Source organism: Podarcis melisellensis (genome assembly GCF_964234715.1).
Source record: "Podarcis melisellensis genome assembly, chromosome: 8".
NCBI lineage: Eukaryota > Metazoa > Chordata > Lepidosauria > Squamata > Lacertidae > Podarcis > Podarcis melisellensis.
In genome coordinates, this window is record NC_138540.1 from 9,643,503 (window position 1) to 9,657,541 (window position 14,039).

General features: G+C 48.1%; 1 protein-coding gene across 4 annotated transcripts in view; it reads left to right on the plus strand.

Annotated features, from left to right (window-relative positions):
- RPH3A (rabphilin 3A) overlaps positions 1-9,824 on the plus strand; it is a 121,506-nt gene extending 111,682 nt beyond the window's left edge. For all 4 annotated transcript variants that reach the window (XM_081923242.1, XM_081923241.1, XM_081923240.1 and 1 more), the window contains 4 exons: positions 2,681-2,832; positions 4,903-4,984; positions 6,789-6,885; positions 9,260-9,824. In XM_081923242.1, the coding sequence (XP_081779368.1) occupies positions 2,681-2,832; positions 4,903-4,984; positions 6,789-6,885; positions 9,260-9,390 (462 nt within the window). In that variant the 3' untranslated portion in view covers positions 9,391-9,824. The remainder of the gene's footprint in view (positions 1-2,680; positions 2,833-4,902; positions 4,985-6,788; positions 6,886-9,259) is intronic.
- The last annotated feature ends 4,215 nt before the right edge of the window (positions 9,825-14,039 follow it).

A 14,039-nucleotide genomic window follows, 5' to 3' on the forward strand; every position in this document is an offset into this window, starting at 1 on the left:
AGTGGCAGATCTTGGGGCCTCAAATTTCAGCAGCCTGTGTGACGCAAACATTTGGCACCCCCGCCCCCTAAACCCGCTTCTGAGACCGTCACTTGATCACTGCAGCACTCAAATGACAACCTGAATCCAGTGGTACCTCGGGTTACATACACTTCAGGTTACAGACTCCGCTAACGCAGAAATAGTACCTCAGGTTAAGAACTTTGCCTCAGGCTGAGAACAGAAATTGTGTTCCGGTGGCGTGGCAGCAGCAGGAGGACCCATTAGCTAAAGTGGTGCTTCAGGTTAAGAACAGTTTCAGGTTAAGAACGGACCTCTGGAATGAATTAAGTTCTTGACCCGAGGTACTACTGTACAGTAGTACTTCAGGTTACAAACACTTCAGGTTACAGACTCCGCCAACCCAGAAATAGTACCTCAGGTTACTAACTTTGCTTCAGGATGAGAACAGAAATCGTGCTCTGGCGTCGTAGGGGCAGCAGGAGGCCCCATTAGCTAAAGTGGTGCTTCAGGTTAAGAACAGTTTCAGGTTAAGAACGGACCTCCAGAACGAATTAAATACTTAACCCGAGGTACCACTGTATGTGAAACATCCATGCCGGCTCCTGTGAATGAAGCTTTCAAATGGCTACTTCCAAGCAGATGGCGGAAGCTGTTCTCATGTTTGCACGGTTGATCTGGTAGTTTATAGAGTAGATCTGATTAACATGACAATGTGAAGGCAACATAGCCTTCTTTGGACTGAAGAGAAAACTGAATTTGGCCACCCAGGGGGAGAATGTCTTTCCCTATGCAGAATTTTTTTTTAAAAAAAACATTTTTAGATATAAAAAACCATCATTTTATTAAATAGATTTAAATATACCACAATTCATATTGAAATCCATCGGGGGGGGGACATCCTAGAAGATTTGCAATATTGCAGATTAATTGCAAGTTGTATTAAATTGAATTTGGCAACAATTTGGAAAATCAATAAAAACAACTGGCAAAAAACAAAACAAAACCCCAATTGCAAATTAATGCTCATTTCTTCAAATACACAATCCGTATTGATATCTTTCTAGATGGTCTACACCATTTTTTTCAGCCCAAGGGCCACATTGCCAAAAAGACAGCCTTCCAGGGGCCGCATGCGAGTGGGGGGTGGGGCTTGAAGTCAGAGCAGTGTTTCTCAACCTGTGGGTCCCCAGATGTTGTTGGACTACAACTCCCATCATTCCTACCCAGCATGACCAGTAGTCAGGGATGATGGGAGTTGTAGTCCAACAAACATCTGGGGACCCACAGGTTGAGAACCGCTGAGTTAGGGGTTTCTACAGCTGCCTCTCCCCCATCCAGTTCAAGGGCAGATTCCAACAAGGCCAGAGCGCTGGTTTGGGGCTTCTCCAGAGGGGAGGACCTGAACCAAAGGATTACAAGAAAGAAGATTTAACCTAAAGTACCTGGAAAAGCTGTTCCACAGCAGAACAGGACTCCCTTGGAAGTTTTCCAGGAGTGGCTGTATTGTTATGGAAATTCTACTCAATATTGATCCAGAGCAGATTCCAATGTACAGTCATACCTTGGGTCACAGACACTTTTTCGGGTTGTGGACCGCTGAAACCCGGAAGTACTGGAACTGGTTACTTCCAGGTTTCGGCAGTCACACATGCGCAGAAGCGCTAAATCGTGCTTTGCGCATGCGCAACGTGCCAAATTGCAACCCACAAGTGCGCAGATGCGCCACTGTGGGTTGCGGACGCTGCGGGTTGCGGACATGCATCCCGCACGGATCACGTTCACAACCCGAGCGTCCACTGTATAGTTAGCAGAGTAACAACTTAAAAAACGTTTCAGGATTCCCCAAAAATAGACCAGAGGCAATTAATATTTCATCCAGCAGAGCTTTATTGCTACTGAAGGCAAATGAGCCTAAGGGTCAACAAATCAAATACATTCAGGACTGGCACTGTATTCTAAGAAAGCCAGTAGCAGCAGACAACTTAAAACTTACAATAACTTATAATAAGTCTAAACCATAACACTATACAGTGGTACCTCGGGTTAGGAACTTAATTCATTCTGGAGGTCCGTTCTTAACCTGAAAATGTTCTTAACCTGAGACACCACTTTAGCTAATGGGGTCTCCCGCTGCCACCGCCACCACCGCACGATTTCTGTTCTCATCCTGAAGCAAAGTTCTTAACCTGAAGTACTATTTCTGGGTTAGTGGAGTCTGTAACCTGAAGCGTCTGTAACCCGAGGTACCACTGTATACAGAACACCACACTAAAAGGGAAAGAGAAAGCAAAACCCAGGCTCCATCTGACCTCACTTTTATAGCCAGTATGCCCTTGACAGAAAGGGATAAGAGAACCAGTTTAAACCAGCTGTACTCGGCTTCTCAGAAGGGATAACCCAGACATCATGAAGCTTCTGCTTGTTTCTTTCACACAGAGAAGCTTCCAGAAGCTTCCAGAACCCTCTTGAAGTAATCAGAATAGGAAAGATCTCTGCACATCAGATCAATATTTTCTGCACTAAGAAATGCAGACTGACATATGCAAGCCTCCAGTCCGGAATGGTTTAGTGGTGATTTCTGCATTGCAGGGGCTTCGGATGATGACCATACAACTCTACAATTCTATGATTCTGTGACTAAATCCCAAAATACAGACTCTCTCTTTCTCCCCCACAGATGGGCCAAGCGGGCGACGTGGAGGAACGGGGCAAAATCCTGGTGTCCCTCATGTACAGCACCCCGAAAGGAGGACTCGTCGTCGGCATCGTGCGTTGCGTCCATCTAGCGGCCATGGATGCCAACGGCTACTCTGACCCCTTTGTGAAAATGTACGTCCTGGGCACAAACTCCTGGGCTTTGTTGGCCGCTGGCTTTGTCAATTATTTAGGTAAAGGTAACGGTAAAGGGACCCCTGACTATTAGGTCCAGTCGTGGTCAACTCTGGGGTACAGCTTCCAGGTCATGTGGCCAGCCTGATTAAGCTGCTTCTGGCGAACCAGAGCAGCGCACGGAAACGCCATTTACCTTCCCGCCAGAGCAGTACCTAGTTATCTACTTGCGCTTCGACGTGCTTTCGAACAGCTAGGTTGGCAGGAGCAGGGACCGAGCAACGGGCGCTCACCCCATTGCGGGGATTCGAATCGCTGACCTTCTGATCGGCAAGTCCTAGGCTCTGTGGTTTAACCCACAGCGCCACCTGGTTCCCTGTCAATTACTTAGTCACTTGCAATTCTGAGAGTGCTCAGGAAAAGTGTGCCTCTTTCCCCAAGAATTTTGGTGCTTTGCCATCTAATCTCGCAGGACCTTCCCTATTCCTACTAAATCTCTCAGCTTTACCAAATCGTTCAGCTCAGCTGGCACCAGCGTGAGATGACACGACTCTTGGCAAACGTTACTATCCAACCCCATGTTTCCAGGACAGAACTGGCAGGCAAGGGTGTGGCTCCCCTATGAAGAAATGCTTCATTGTTTGGGACTTTTTAGCATACAAAAAGTTGAATTTCTCCAAGCAGAATGCATAGTAACATTCCCCCCCCCCCAATTTATATGCATTTATATGCACACTTTCCTTTAAATATCCACGTTTGCAAACATTCATTTATTTGTTTTGGCTGGAGGGATGCCTCACAAAATACGGGAAAGTGCACATTTTTGGGCTTGGCTGTGTTCTGGTTTGCATATTGCTTTGGGAACTGTGAATGGGGTTGGTTAAAAGGCAGACTGGACCAACTTTTTGCCCCATCCCTGTTGGGAGCAGATGGAGCCAGAAGGAGGAGGAGCAGCAGAGGGGAAGCAGCAGAACGAGCTCAGTATTGTCCACACTGAATGACAGCAGCTCTTCAGGGTTTCAGGCAGGAGTGTTGAACCTTCTACATACCTAGCAGCTGCTCCTTCTATGGTGGGAGCGGTGGCCCAACATGGTTGTCACCTGTGGAGAGTCACAGATTCATCACCTGTGGGATAATCTATTTTTCTGTTCATTCCCCCCCCCAAAAAAAGAATTACCGTATTTTTCGCTCTATAGGACGCATCAGATGATAGGGCGCACCTAGTTTTTGGGGGAGGAAATAAGGGGGGGGGGAATTCTGAATCCCAGAAGCCAGAACAGCAAGAGGGCTCTGGCTTCTGGGATAACCTCTTGCTGTTCTGGCTTCTGGGATAGCCGCTGGGATAGCTGGTCTAGCTTTGCGCAAAGCCTCCGCAGGGCACAGGGAGCCTTTGTCCCCGTGCTCTGCGGAGGCTTCGTGGGGCCATCCAAAAGCCAGAGTAGCTAGAGGGAGCCCTGCACAGCTAGAGGGAGCCTTCATCCCCGTCCCCTGCTGAGGCTTCTGGGACAGCCCGCGAAGCCTCCGGAGGGCAGCGGGATGAAGGCACCCCGCTGCCCTGCGGAGGCTTTGCGGCTCTAACCCCAAAGCTAGAACAGTGAGACGGAGCGCTGCGCAGTGCTCCGTCTCGCTATTCTGGCTTCTGGGACAGCCTGTGAAGCCTCCGCAGGGCAGCGGGGTGCCTTCATCCCGCTGCCCTGCAGAGGCTTTGCGCAGCTAACCCCGTAGCTAGAAGAGCGAGACGGAGCGCTGCACAGCCCTCCCTCTCCGTGTTCTGGCTTCTGGCTTAGCTGCGCAGCCTGCATTCGCTCCATAAGACGCACACACATTTCCCCTTACTTTTTAGAAGGGAAAAAGTGTGTCTTATAGAGCGAAAAATACGGTAGCTTGACAGTTCAGCAAACCACCTCCCTGCTCTCTCTTTCCACGATTATGCATCATTCCAAAAACTTGGTCAGAAGAGAGACCCTTTTTCCCTTCCGCATGGACTGATGCTCGCCCCTTTTAGCTGTTCAGCTGTCTTTCACAATTCTCCAAGTTCTGGAAAAAACGCTCACATCTTCTTCTTTCCAGATGCTTAAAGCCGGATATGGGGAAGAAAGCGAAACAGAAGACACAGATTAAAAAGAAGACGTTGAACCCAGAGTTTAATGAGGTGAGGCAAGGCTAAGATTTCTGTGTTTCAGAGGGTTGGACTAGATGATCCTTGTGGTCCTTTCCAGTTCCACGGCACTATGATTCCAAGGCCTCTTCTCACATTCCATGTGGTGCATTCGTGGATCTCTGAGATTTTCAGAGCCTGCTTGCCCCACACGCCGGCTTTCCCCAGCCTGATGCTCTCCAGATTATTTATTCATCATTATTTATGTGCTGTATTAACCTCCCGCTCTTCTTCCCCAAGGAGCTGGGTGACAAACAGATGTACCATTAAAAAAACAAAGCAAACAGTTTAACACATTCTAAAAACACTGTTAAAAACATCTAAAATCAGTTTCTGAAAAGTTCAGAAACATTCTTCCATCCAGTACTTTTTCAGCCACCAAACGCCTGGGTGAAAACAGGAATGTTGTCAGATTCCTCCTGAAAGCCAATAAAGAGGGAGGTACCAGTGCACCTCACTCGGGAAGGCATTGCACAGCCAGGAGCCACCACCGAGAAAGCCCAGATAGGATTCCATCATCATCATCATTATTGTTATTATTATTATTATTATTATTATTATTATTATTATTCCATTATTATTATTATTATTATTATTATTATTATTATTATTATTATTATTATTATTTATTATTAACCTTCTTATGTCACATATATATACATTATCATATTACATTACAGGGCATATTATAATATAATTTCCAACATGTATACAAAGTTTATACACCAAATTTATGTACCTAAAGAAAGAAAAAAAGGGGGGGGGAAGAAACAAAGACATAAAGCCATTTCAAAATTATATTTGTACCAGCACTACAGATTTCCTGTCAATCTCGTTGTATATTCTTTTTTTTACAAATGAATGTACTCTTATTATTGTATATTTCTTTACATTTTATCTAATACATTCCTATATCAATATGTACCCCCTTAATCTTGTTTCTCAACTCAATTTCTCTCCAACGTCAATTGAACGCTAGCATAGATAGTGAACCCTTACTATATTTTTGAACATATAGCTATCCAATTTTTCCATAAATTTTTTATTTGAGTTGGCTCTCAGGCTATTTGTCAACTGCGCCATTTCAGCAAATTCTTGTAGTTTATTATGCCAGTCCGTTATTGTCGGGGCTTCCTTCTTCCTTCCACCCCTTTGCCACCAAAGTCCGGGCTGCAGCCTGGCCCAGATAGGATTCTAGCTTCCATCAGCCATAGTCAACATAGCCAGTGGTCAGGAAGGCCACACTTTAGAGGCATCCCCAGAAATGGGCAGTGATGAAGCAGAGATGAGTTTGTGGTGTATATACAGTGGTACCTTGCAAGACGAATGCCTCGTAAGACGAAAAACTCACAAGACGAAAGAGTTTTTCGTTTTTTGAGTTGCTTCGCAAGACGAATTTCCCTATGGGCTTGCTTCGCAAGACGAAAACGTCTTGCAAGTTTGATTTTCAATGCATTCCTATGGGAATCGGTGCTTTGCAAGACGAAAAATTTGCAAGACGAAAAATTCGCAAGATGAAAAAACTCGCAGAACGAATTAATTTCGTCTTGCGAGGTACCACTGTATAGTAGATAGTGAATGCTGAGCTGCCTTCACCTCAACCCATCTATGCTCAGTTCCATCCATCCCTAGAACTGAACCCCCTCCTCACTTTGTCTGAACGAAGTTTGACTTCCTGGTTATCGACAGAAGCCTGCTTTGGGCAAGGAGGGGGAGGCTAGTGGGCGAAGGCCTTGTCTGCCCCCTCCCTAAAGCCCCACCACTTGATCCTTGATGCAGAGTGTTATCTTTTTGGCAGGAGTTTTTCTACGATATCAAACACAGCGACCTAGCCAAGAAGCAGCTCGACATATCGGTTTGGGACTACGACATTGGGAAATCCAATGACTATATTGGTGAGTGCTATCGGAAACAACAGGCTTGCTTAATGAGGTTTTTTTTAACCATGGTGTCGTGTGTGGGTGCATAAAAAAATTGAATTTTAGGTTCTTAGCATATCCAGGAATTCGTTGTTTATCAGGTTTCTTTCTCAATAATAATAATAATAAAATACCGTATTTTTTGCTCTATAGGGCGCACCTGACCATAGGGCACACCTAGTTTTCAGAGGGGGAAATCAAGGAAAAAAATATAACCCCCTCCCAGCTCTGGGAGCAGCGGACAGGCTGCATGCAGCCTGTGCACTGCTCCCAGACCTTCTCCCTGCTATTGTGGGAGGTGGGGGAATTCCCCCATCTCCCGCAAAATCCCACAGGAGGGAGAAGGGACTGACTCGGCCAGTCAGTCACTTCTCCCTCCTTGGGGAAAAGCCCCCAAGAGTGGCACGCTCTTTAAAGGCTGCACAGCTCCTGCGGGCTTTTTTGGAGGTGGGGGAATTCCCCCACCTCGTAGAAAAGCCCGCAGACGCCGCGCAGCCTTTAAATAGCGCACAACTTTTGCGTGCTTTTGCAGGAGGTGGGGGAATTCCCCCATCTCCCACAAAAGCCTTTAAAGGGCGCGTGGCTCCTGCGGGCTTTTTGACCGAGCTTGTGGGGCTGGCGGTGGGGAGAAGCAATGCTTTCCCCCACCGCCAGCCTCAAAGACCAGACTTCGGAGGCTTCACGTTGCTATCGCTGAAGCCAGGGAGCCTGCATTTGCTCCATAGGATGCACACACATTTCCCCTTAATTTTTGGAGGGGAGAAAGTGCGTCCTATAGAGCAAAAAATACGGTAATATTTTTTTATTTATACCCCGTCCTCCCTGGCCAGAGCCGGGCTCAGGGTGGTTAACACCAGTAAAATTACAATAAAAACATAATGGCAGCAGGGATGGGGGAAACCGATTTAAAATACAGTGTAAAATATAATTTAAAATGCAGCCTCGTTTTAATAGCAGCCCATAAATCAAAACCATAAAGGGAGGGAAGCATAAGGGTCAGACTGAGTCCAAACAAAGGACAGGCGGAACAGCTCTGTCTTGCAGGCCCTGCGGAAAGATGTCAAGTCCCGCAAGGCAAGTCCCGCACTGACAAACTGGAACGTGTCCAGAGGAGGGCAACCAAAATGGTCAAAGGCCTGGAAACGATGCCTTATGAGGAGCGGCTAAGGGAGCTGGGCATGTTTAGCCTGGAGAAGAGGAGGTTAAGGGGTGATATGATAGCCATGTTCAAATATATAAAAGGATGTCACATAGAGGAGGGAGAAAGGTTGTTTTCTGCTGCTCCAGAGAAGTGGACACGGAGCAATGGATCCAAACTACAAGAAAGAAGATTCCACCTAAACATTAGGAAGAACTTCCTGACAGTAAGAGCTGTTCGACAGTGGAATTTGCTGCCAAGGAGTGTGGTGGAGTCTCCTTCTTTGGAGGTCTTTAAGCAGAGGCTTGACAACCATATGTCAGGAGTGCTCTGATGGCGTTTCCTGCTTGGCAGGGGGTTGGACTCGATGGCCCTTGTGGTCTCTTCCAACTCTATGATTCTATAAGGCCCTAGTCTCTTGTGGCAGAGCATTCCACCAAGTCGGGGCCAGTACTGAAAAGGCCCTGGCCCTAGTTGAGACCAATCTCAAGAGCTGCTTTGCAGTGCAGTCCTCAGTGCAAGATCTTCCTGGTCCTCCTCCACCCAATGATGCTTTGGGACTACAACTCCCAGCAGCCCTTGCTGCCTGGGGACTGATGGGAGTTGCAGTCCAAAGCCCCGGGGGGGGGGGACCCGGTTAGGGGAGGTGGTGCGGGATCTTTGATGGGACCGTGGGCATTGCAGGGGTTCATCTCAGCCAGGTTACCCAGGGCAACTGTTGAGTTTTGGTTGAATGAGATGGGAACTGTCAGATTTAAGAAAAAAAAAGATAACCTGGAAGTGGGGTCCTGGTTTGACGTCTGCCATGATGCACGGAGGGACGTGGGTGGCGCTGTGGGTAAAACCTCAGTGCCTAGGACTTGCCGATCGCATGGTCGGCGGTTCGAGTCCCCGCGGCAGGGTGAGCTCCCGTCTTTCGGACCCAGCTCCTGCCCACCTAGCAGTTCGAAAGCACCCCTAAGTGCCAAGTAGATAAATAGGTACCACTTTATAGCGGGAAGGTAAACAGTGTTTCCGTGTGCTGGCTCGCCAGAGCAGCTTCGTCATGCTGGCCACGTGACCCGGAAGTGTCTCCGGACAGCGCTGGCCCCCGGCCTCTTAAGTGAGATGGGCGCACAACCCTAGAGTCGGACACAACTGGCCAATACGGGCAGGGGTACCTTATGATGCACGGAACGCTTCTCTCTGCAGCTGCCTTTCTGTCTCTTACAGGTGGGTGCCAGCTGGGCATCACAGCCAAAGGCGAGCGCTTGAAACACTGGTACGAGTGTCTGAAGAACAAGGACAAGAAGATAGAGCGCTGGCACGCCTTACAGAACGAGAACCACGTGTCCAGCGATTAGGAGAAACCACCCCCCACCCTACCATACCTGAACCCTCCTCCACCCAACTCCTTGTAGATTCCCAGACGTCTTTCTTTCACTGCTGGGGAAAAGATTCCCCTCTCGTCTCCTGCCTCTTTCGCAAGAGAGGCTTCCCTCCTCCTTAATCATCTCCCTTCTCCTCTTGTTTTCCTTCTTCTTCTCCATCGTCTCCTGCCTCCTTCAGGGAGCAGCTGCTGCTCCCTTCGTCTCTCTCTCTCTCTTCCTTCCCTTTCTTTGCCTCCTTCCGGGAAGCAACTTCTCTCCTTCTTCTCCTCTATTCTCCGCGCCAAGGATAACGGTTCTCTTTTATGTTTTGTATCGTGACCCATTCCTGCCACCGCCACCTTCTTCTGCCGTGGGTGCATTGATGTATAGACTTTTTCAAGCAATAGCCCAGCACTGGAAATATTTTACGTTTGGCCTCTGCTTATCCTGACAGCTAAATGACCCCTACCCACCCGACCTGACCCGACCTCGCCGTGCTTCTCCCCGACCTGTTGAAAAGCTCTTTGTACTCTTAAGTGCCCTTGAATTGACCTCCTTGCCCACCTTCCTCCAGTCTCCACCTGGGCATGTGGAAGGTTGCGCTCATTCACCTCCTCTTTGCACACCTGAACTACTCTGTGCATCGCTCATGGGAAAATGCACGGCTACGGTTTTTTGATCCGGCTGCTCCAAGCATGTGGGGCGACTGAAACGAAACCAGACCAAACCAGCCAGATAGCGCAAGTCTTTCGGAAACCAACGCCTGCGCTGTAGAAAGCTTGGGCTTCCGACTCTTAGCCTCACTTTGGTCTCTCGCCTTTTTCCGCGACCCGCCATAGACGTAATTCCGCCAAGATTCATTTCTCAGCGTTGCTTGGTGCCATCTCGGACACTTTTAAGAACCACCTTCGTCCTTCCTGGTTTAAAAAAAAGAAATTATGCTGTGCTTCTGCTCCCACCCACTGTGTGGTGCTGTTGGACAAAGTCCTGTTCATGTTAATGGGGCCTGTCTAGGACAGCTGTCTGGATAGGATAGCTGTTACTGCTCTGGTGCCCTCCAGGTGTTGTCCAACTCCCATGAGCCCTAGAAGCCAGCTTGGCCGGATGGTCAGGGATGATGGGATCTGGAGTCCAATGATACATGGAAGTTCCAAGAGGTGTTGCCATTGACCATGCCCTACTGTTTTTGGAGCACACCCGGAATCTAAGGTTCAGACGTTCAGAGGTAGAGGCAGCTTGGCACGATGGTGCATTTGCAATTTTTGTGCAGAACATCACATGCCAAGGGCCCTTCTTGTGCACAGCAAAGAGCAAGCTTGTCCCAGAAGCTTCGGCAAAATGGGGGCAACGCCATGTGGCTTATCTGCCACTCGAGAGGTTTCCTTGCTGGTTGAGCTAGTTCTCCCCAAAGCCCTCTCCTTTAGCTTGGACTTGTTGGTGGCGGCACCGTCAAAATGCCCACCAGAAATCTCCCAGGTCACGTACGCTGTGGCTTCAGGCCTGGCATGCATCTGTATGGATATACAACATTTTCATACTTCTTAGGTCTTATACCTGTGTTGAAACTTGAAAACAAAAAACCCCCATATCACAAAAGCATTGGTTAGGTGTTATCTGGGGCCATGCTGTAGAAGCCACATTCACAATAATTTAAAGTACTACGATGCCCCTTTAAACAGTCATGGCTTCCCCCAATGAATTCTGGGGGTTGTTGTTTGTGAAGGGTGTTGAGAGTTGTTAGGCAGACCTTATTCCCCTTGCAGAGCTACGATTTCCAGAGTGGCTTAATACCTCTTCCCAGGAAGCTATGGCAATTGTAGCTGTGGGAGGGGAATAGGCGATCTGCTCACAATCTCAGCACCCTTAACTACAGCTCCCAGAACTCTTTAGGGGAAGCCATGACTGTTCAGAGTGGCATCACAATGCTTTGATTGGATGATGTGGCCTAGGTTGACTTCAGGCAGCCATACCTGGCTCAAGACAAAGGACAAAATGGCAACCCCCTCCACTTCTCTCAGACAGAAATGGTGTCTCAGAAGCTCTGTGCCCAGTGCAACCAAACCAGCTGGGCTCCCCTAGATCTGCCTTCGTCACCAGCTCAGACTGTTGGTCTACCTGGCCCAGGATTTTCCAGTGGGTAGCAACTCTCTGGGATCTCCATCCCAGATCCAGTCCTTCCCATCAGATGCTTCCTGAGTACGTTCATTCTGGAGGTGCCAGGAGTTGAACTTCAAAATTGCTCTTGCTTTTAAAAAAATTTCCATTGATAAGAATATTTTTTTTGGAAGGGTGCAGATTCCAGTGGAATTCTCATGGATGGTTGCATTTGATGGTTGCATTATTTTGTCACGGTTGCATTTTTCATTCAAGGTGGCTGAGGTCATCTTTGCTGATGTCCTTCCATTCTTCAGGCCATCTCTCTGGGGCTCTTGAGCCTTTCCCGCAAGGCCCTGTGCTTCTTGGAAAGTGTTGCCAAGAACCTCATGGGGCTTTAGTGGAAGCTGTGGCTGAGTGTTGCGGCAGGACATCAAAAGATGTTCATCCAGCAATGGAAGAGGACATCTTCCTGACACATCTTGGCCACCTCATAAGTAAGATAAGTGCAAACCCCGCTAAACCAAAACTGTAAAAACCAAACAGCCCCAACCTCAAGTGTCATCATAAAGAGTCAGAAGATAACTAGCCTTTTCCACATGGGATGAAGATGATCTGGAACAAGAATTGGAAACCTGGTGCTCTGCTGATGTTGCTCCACCCCCATCAGCACCAGAGAACGTGACAGAGTCCAACAACATAGGAACATTGATTAGACCATTGGTCTATCTTGTTTAGGCAGCAGGTCTTGGTGGTTTCAGGCTGAGGACATTCTCAGCCCCACCTGGCAATGCTGAGCCCTGAACCTGGGACTTTAGGCGTGCAACACAACCTCAGTCCATGCAAATCACTGGCCACCCTGATCTAGAAACGGACAGGAAGGATTCAGCATGGCACAATTTCAAACCTTCTATGTAAAAAGTAGGCGCTGAGCTGTGGTCGCTTCCTCGTCTACCTGCCTCACCTTCAGGAGCGCTGGTTCCGTTACCCTTCACCTGCGAGTTTGCACCTGGGCCATTTTTGTGTGGTGGTCAGGATGCTGTCAGTGGCTTTTGGCTGGTTGCCCAGGAAAGTATAAAAACAAGGGAAAGTTTCTTACTGTCCTTTTTTATTCTGATATTACAGAGAGAGGCTAAAGAGAACCCAGCCTCTTGGATAATGGCATTGTCCCAAGTGAATCTCTCCCACTTCCTCATCTGTCACTTCTACGGGTCCTGATCCGTGCCCTCTGTCTTTAAGCTCTTTGTTGTCCTACTTTTAAGGCTCGCTGGCTTCTGGGAGATGGAGAGTTTGGAATACTTTCTAAAGACTGGCCGTTCCAGTTCTGCCCCCTCATCTGCCTCTGAGCTGTGACCTCCCGCAAACCACTGTTGTCAATTTATACTGTCTTCCTCTTTGTCCTCCCTGGAAAGGTCAGGATTTGAGGGAGACGGTCTCTGCCATTCCTCCTCTGCCCAGTTCTTGACAGTGGTCTGCTGTTTCAGAGCAGAGCTCCAATGGCCACTCTTCCCTGTGGAAATCTCCCTCTCATCTTCCTTGTCCAATAGACTCTTAGTTGTACATTTCTGAAGGGCACCTTCATGAATAGATGTCTCAGCTGTCTTGTCTTGGATGAGAGTTTCAACAGAGTGTCGATTTTCTTTGTTGGCCTGTCGGAAGGTCACAGCCTCTGAGTTCTGGTGCAGCCAAACTTATTTACCTACCTTGACCTATTTCTCTATCCATTCCAGCATTGCAATGAGTTGGACTGGATGACTCTTTGGGTCCCCCCACCCAACTCTTTGTCTGTATCTAATCATCTATCTAGACAAATCTTCTAAGATTTCATAAAACTTACTGGGAATATTTTTTTGTTCCTTTTGTAGACAGCAAGGACCATCCAGCAGCCTAGCTGTGCTGGTAGCCATTTGACCACCTGGCAGAACTTTAAGCTAATGGATCCCTTGTGATATGCTGGTGTCAAAGTCCCAGATCTGGTGTATCTTTGGGCCCTGCTAGCACACAGGACTTCCTGTCACAATGTTCTCCCTACAATGTAACCAAGATCACTGGTTCACTGGTTTGAGAGCCAGTGTGGTGTAGTGGTTAAGAGGGGTGGTCTCGTAATCTGGTGAACCGGGTTCGATTCCCTGCTCCTCCACATTCAGCTGCTGGGTGACCTTGGGCCAGTCACACTTCTCTGAAGTCTCTCAGCCCCACTCACCTCACAGAGTGTTTGTTGTGGGGGAGGAAGGGAAAGGAGATTGTTAGCCGCTTTAAGACTCCTTAAAGGGAGTGAAAGGCGGGATATCAAATCCAAACTCTTCTTCTCTTCTTCTTCATGCTAGGAAAGCATGTTTTCTCTTTCACATTTAAATTCTGTGGAATGGCAATGAGATGGTTGGGACATCAGATGGATGAAGACTGGGGCAGCGAACGTTTTTTGATCCAAGGGCCACCATGTGTGGGCAGACTTCTGGGGCTCACCTGCCGATGGAGGGTGGGAGCCAGAAGCCAAAACAAGTGAGGCTGCAGAGGCGCCTCAGAACTTTGTATGATAAGCGACATTC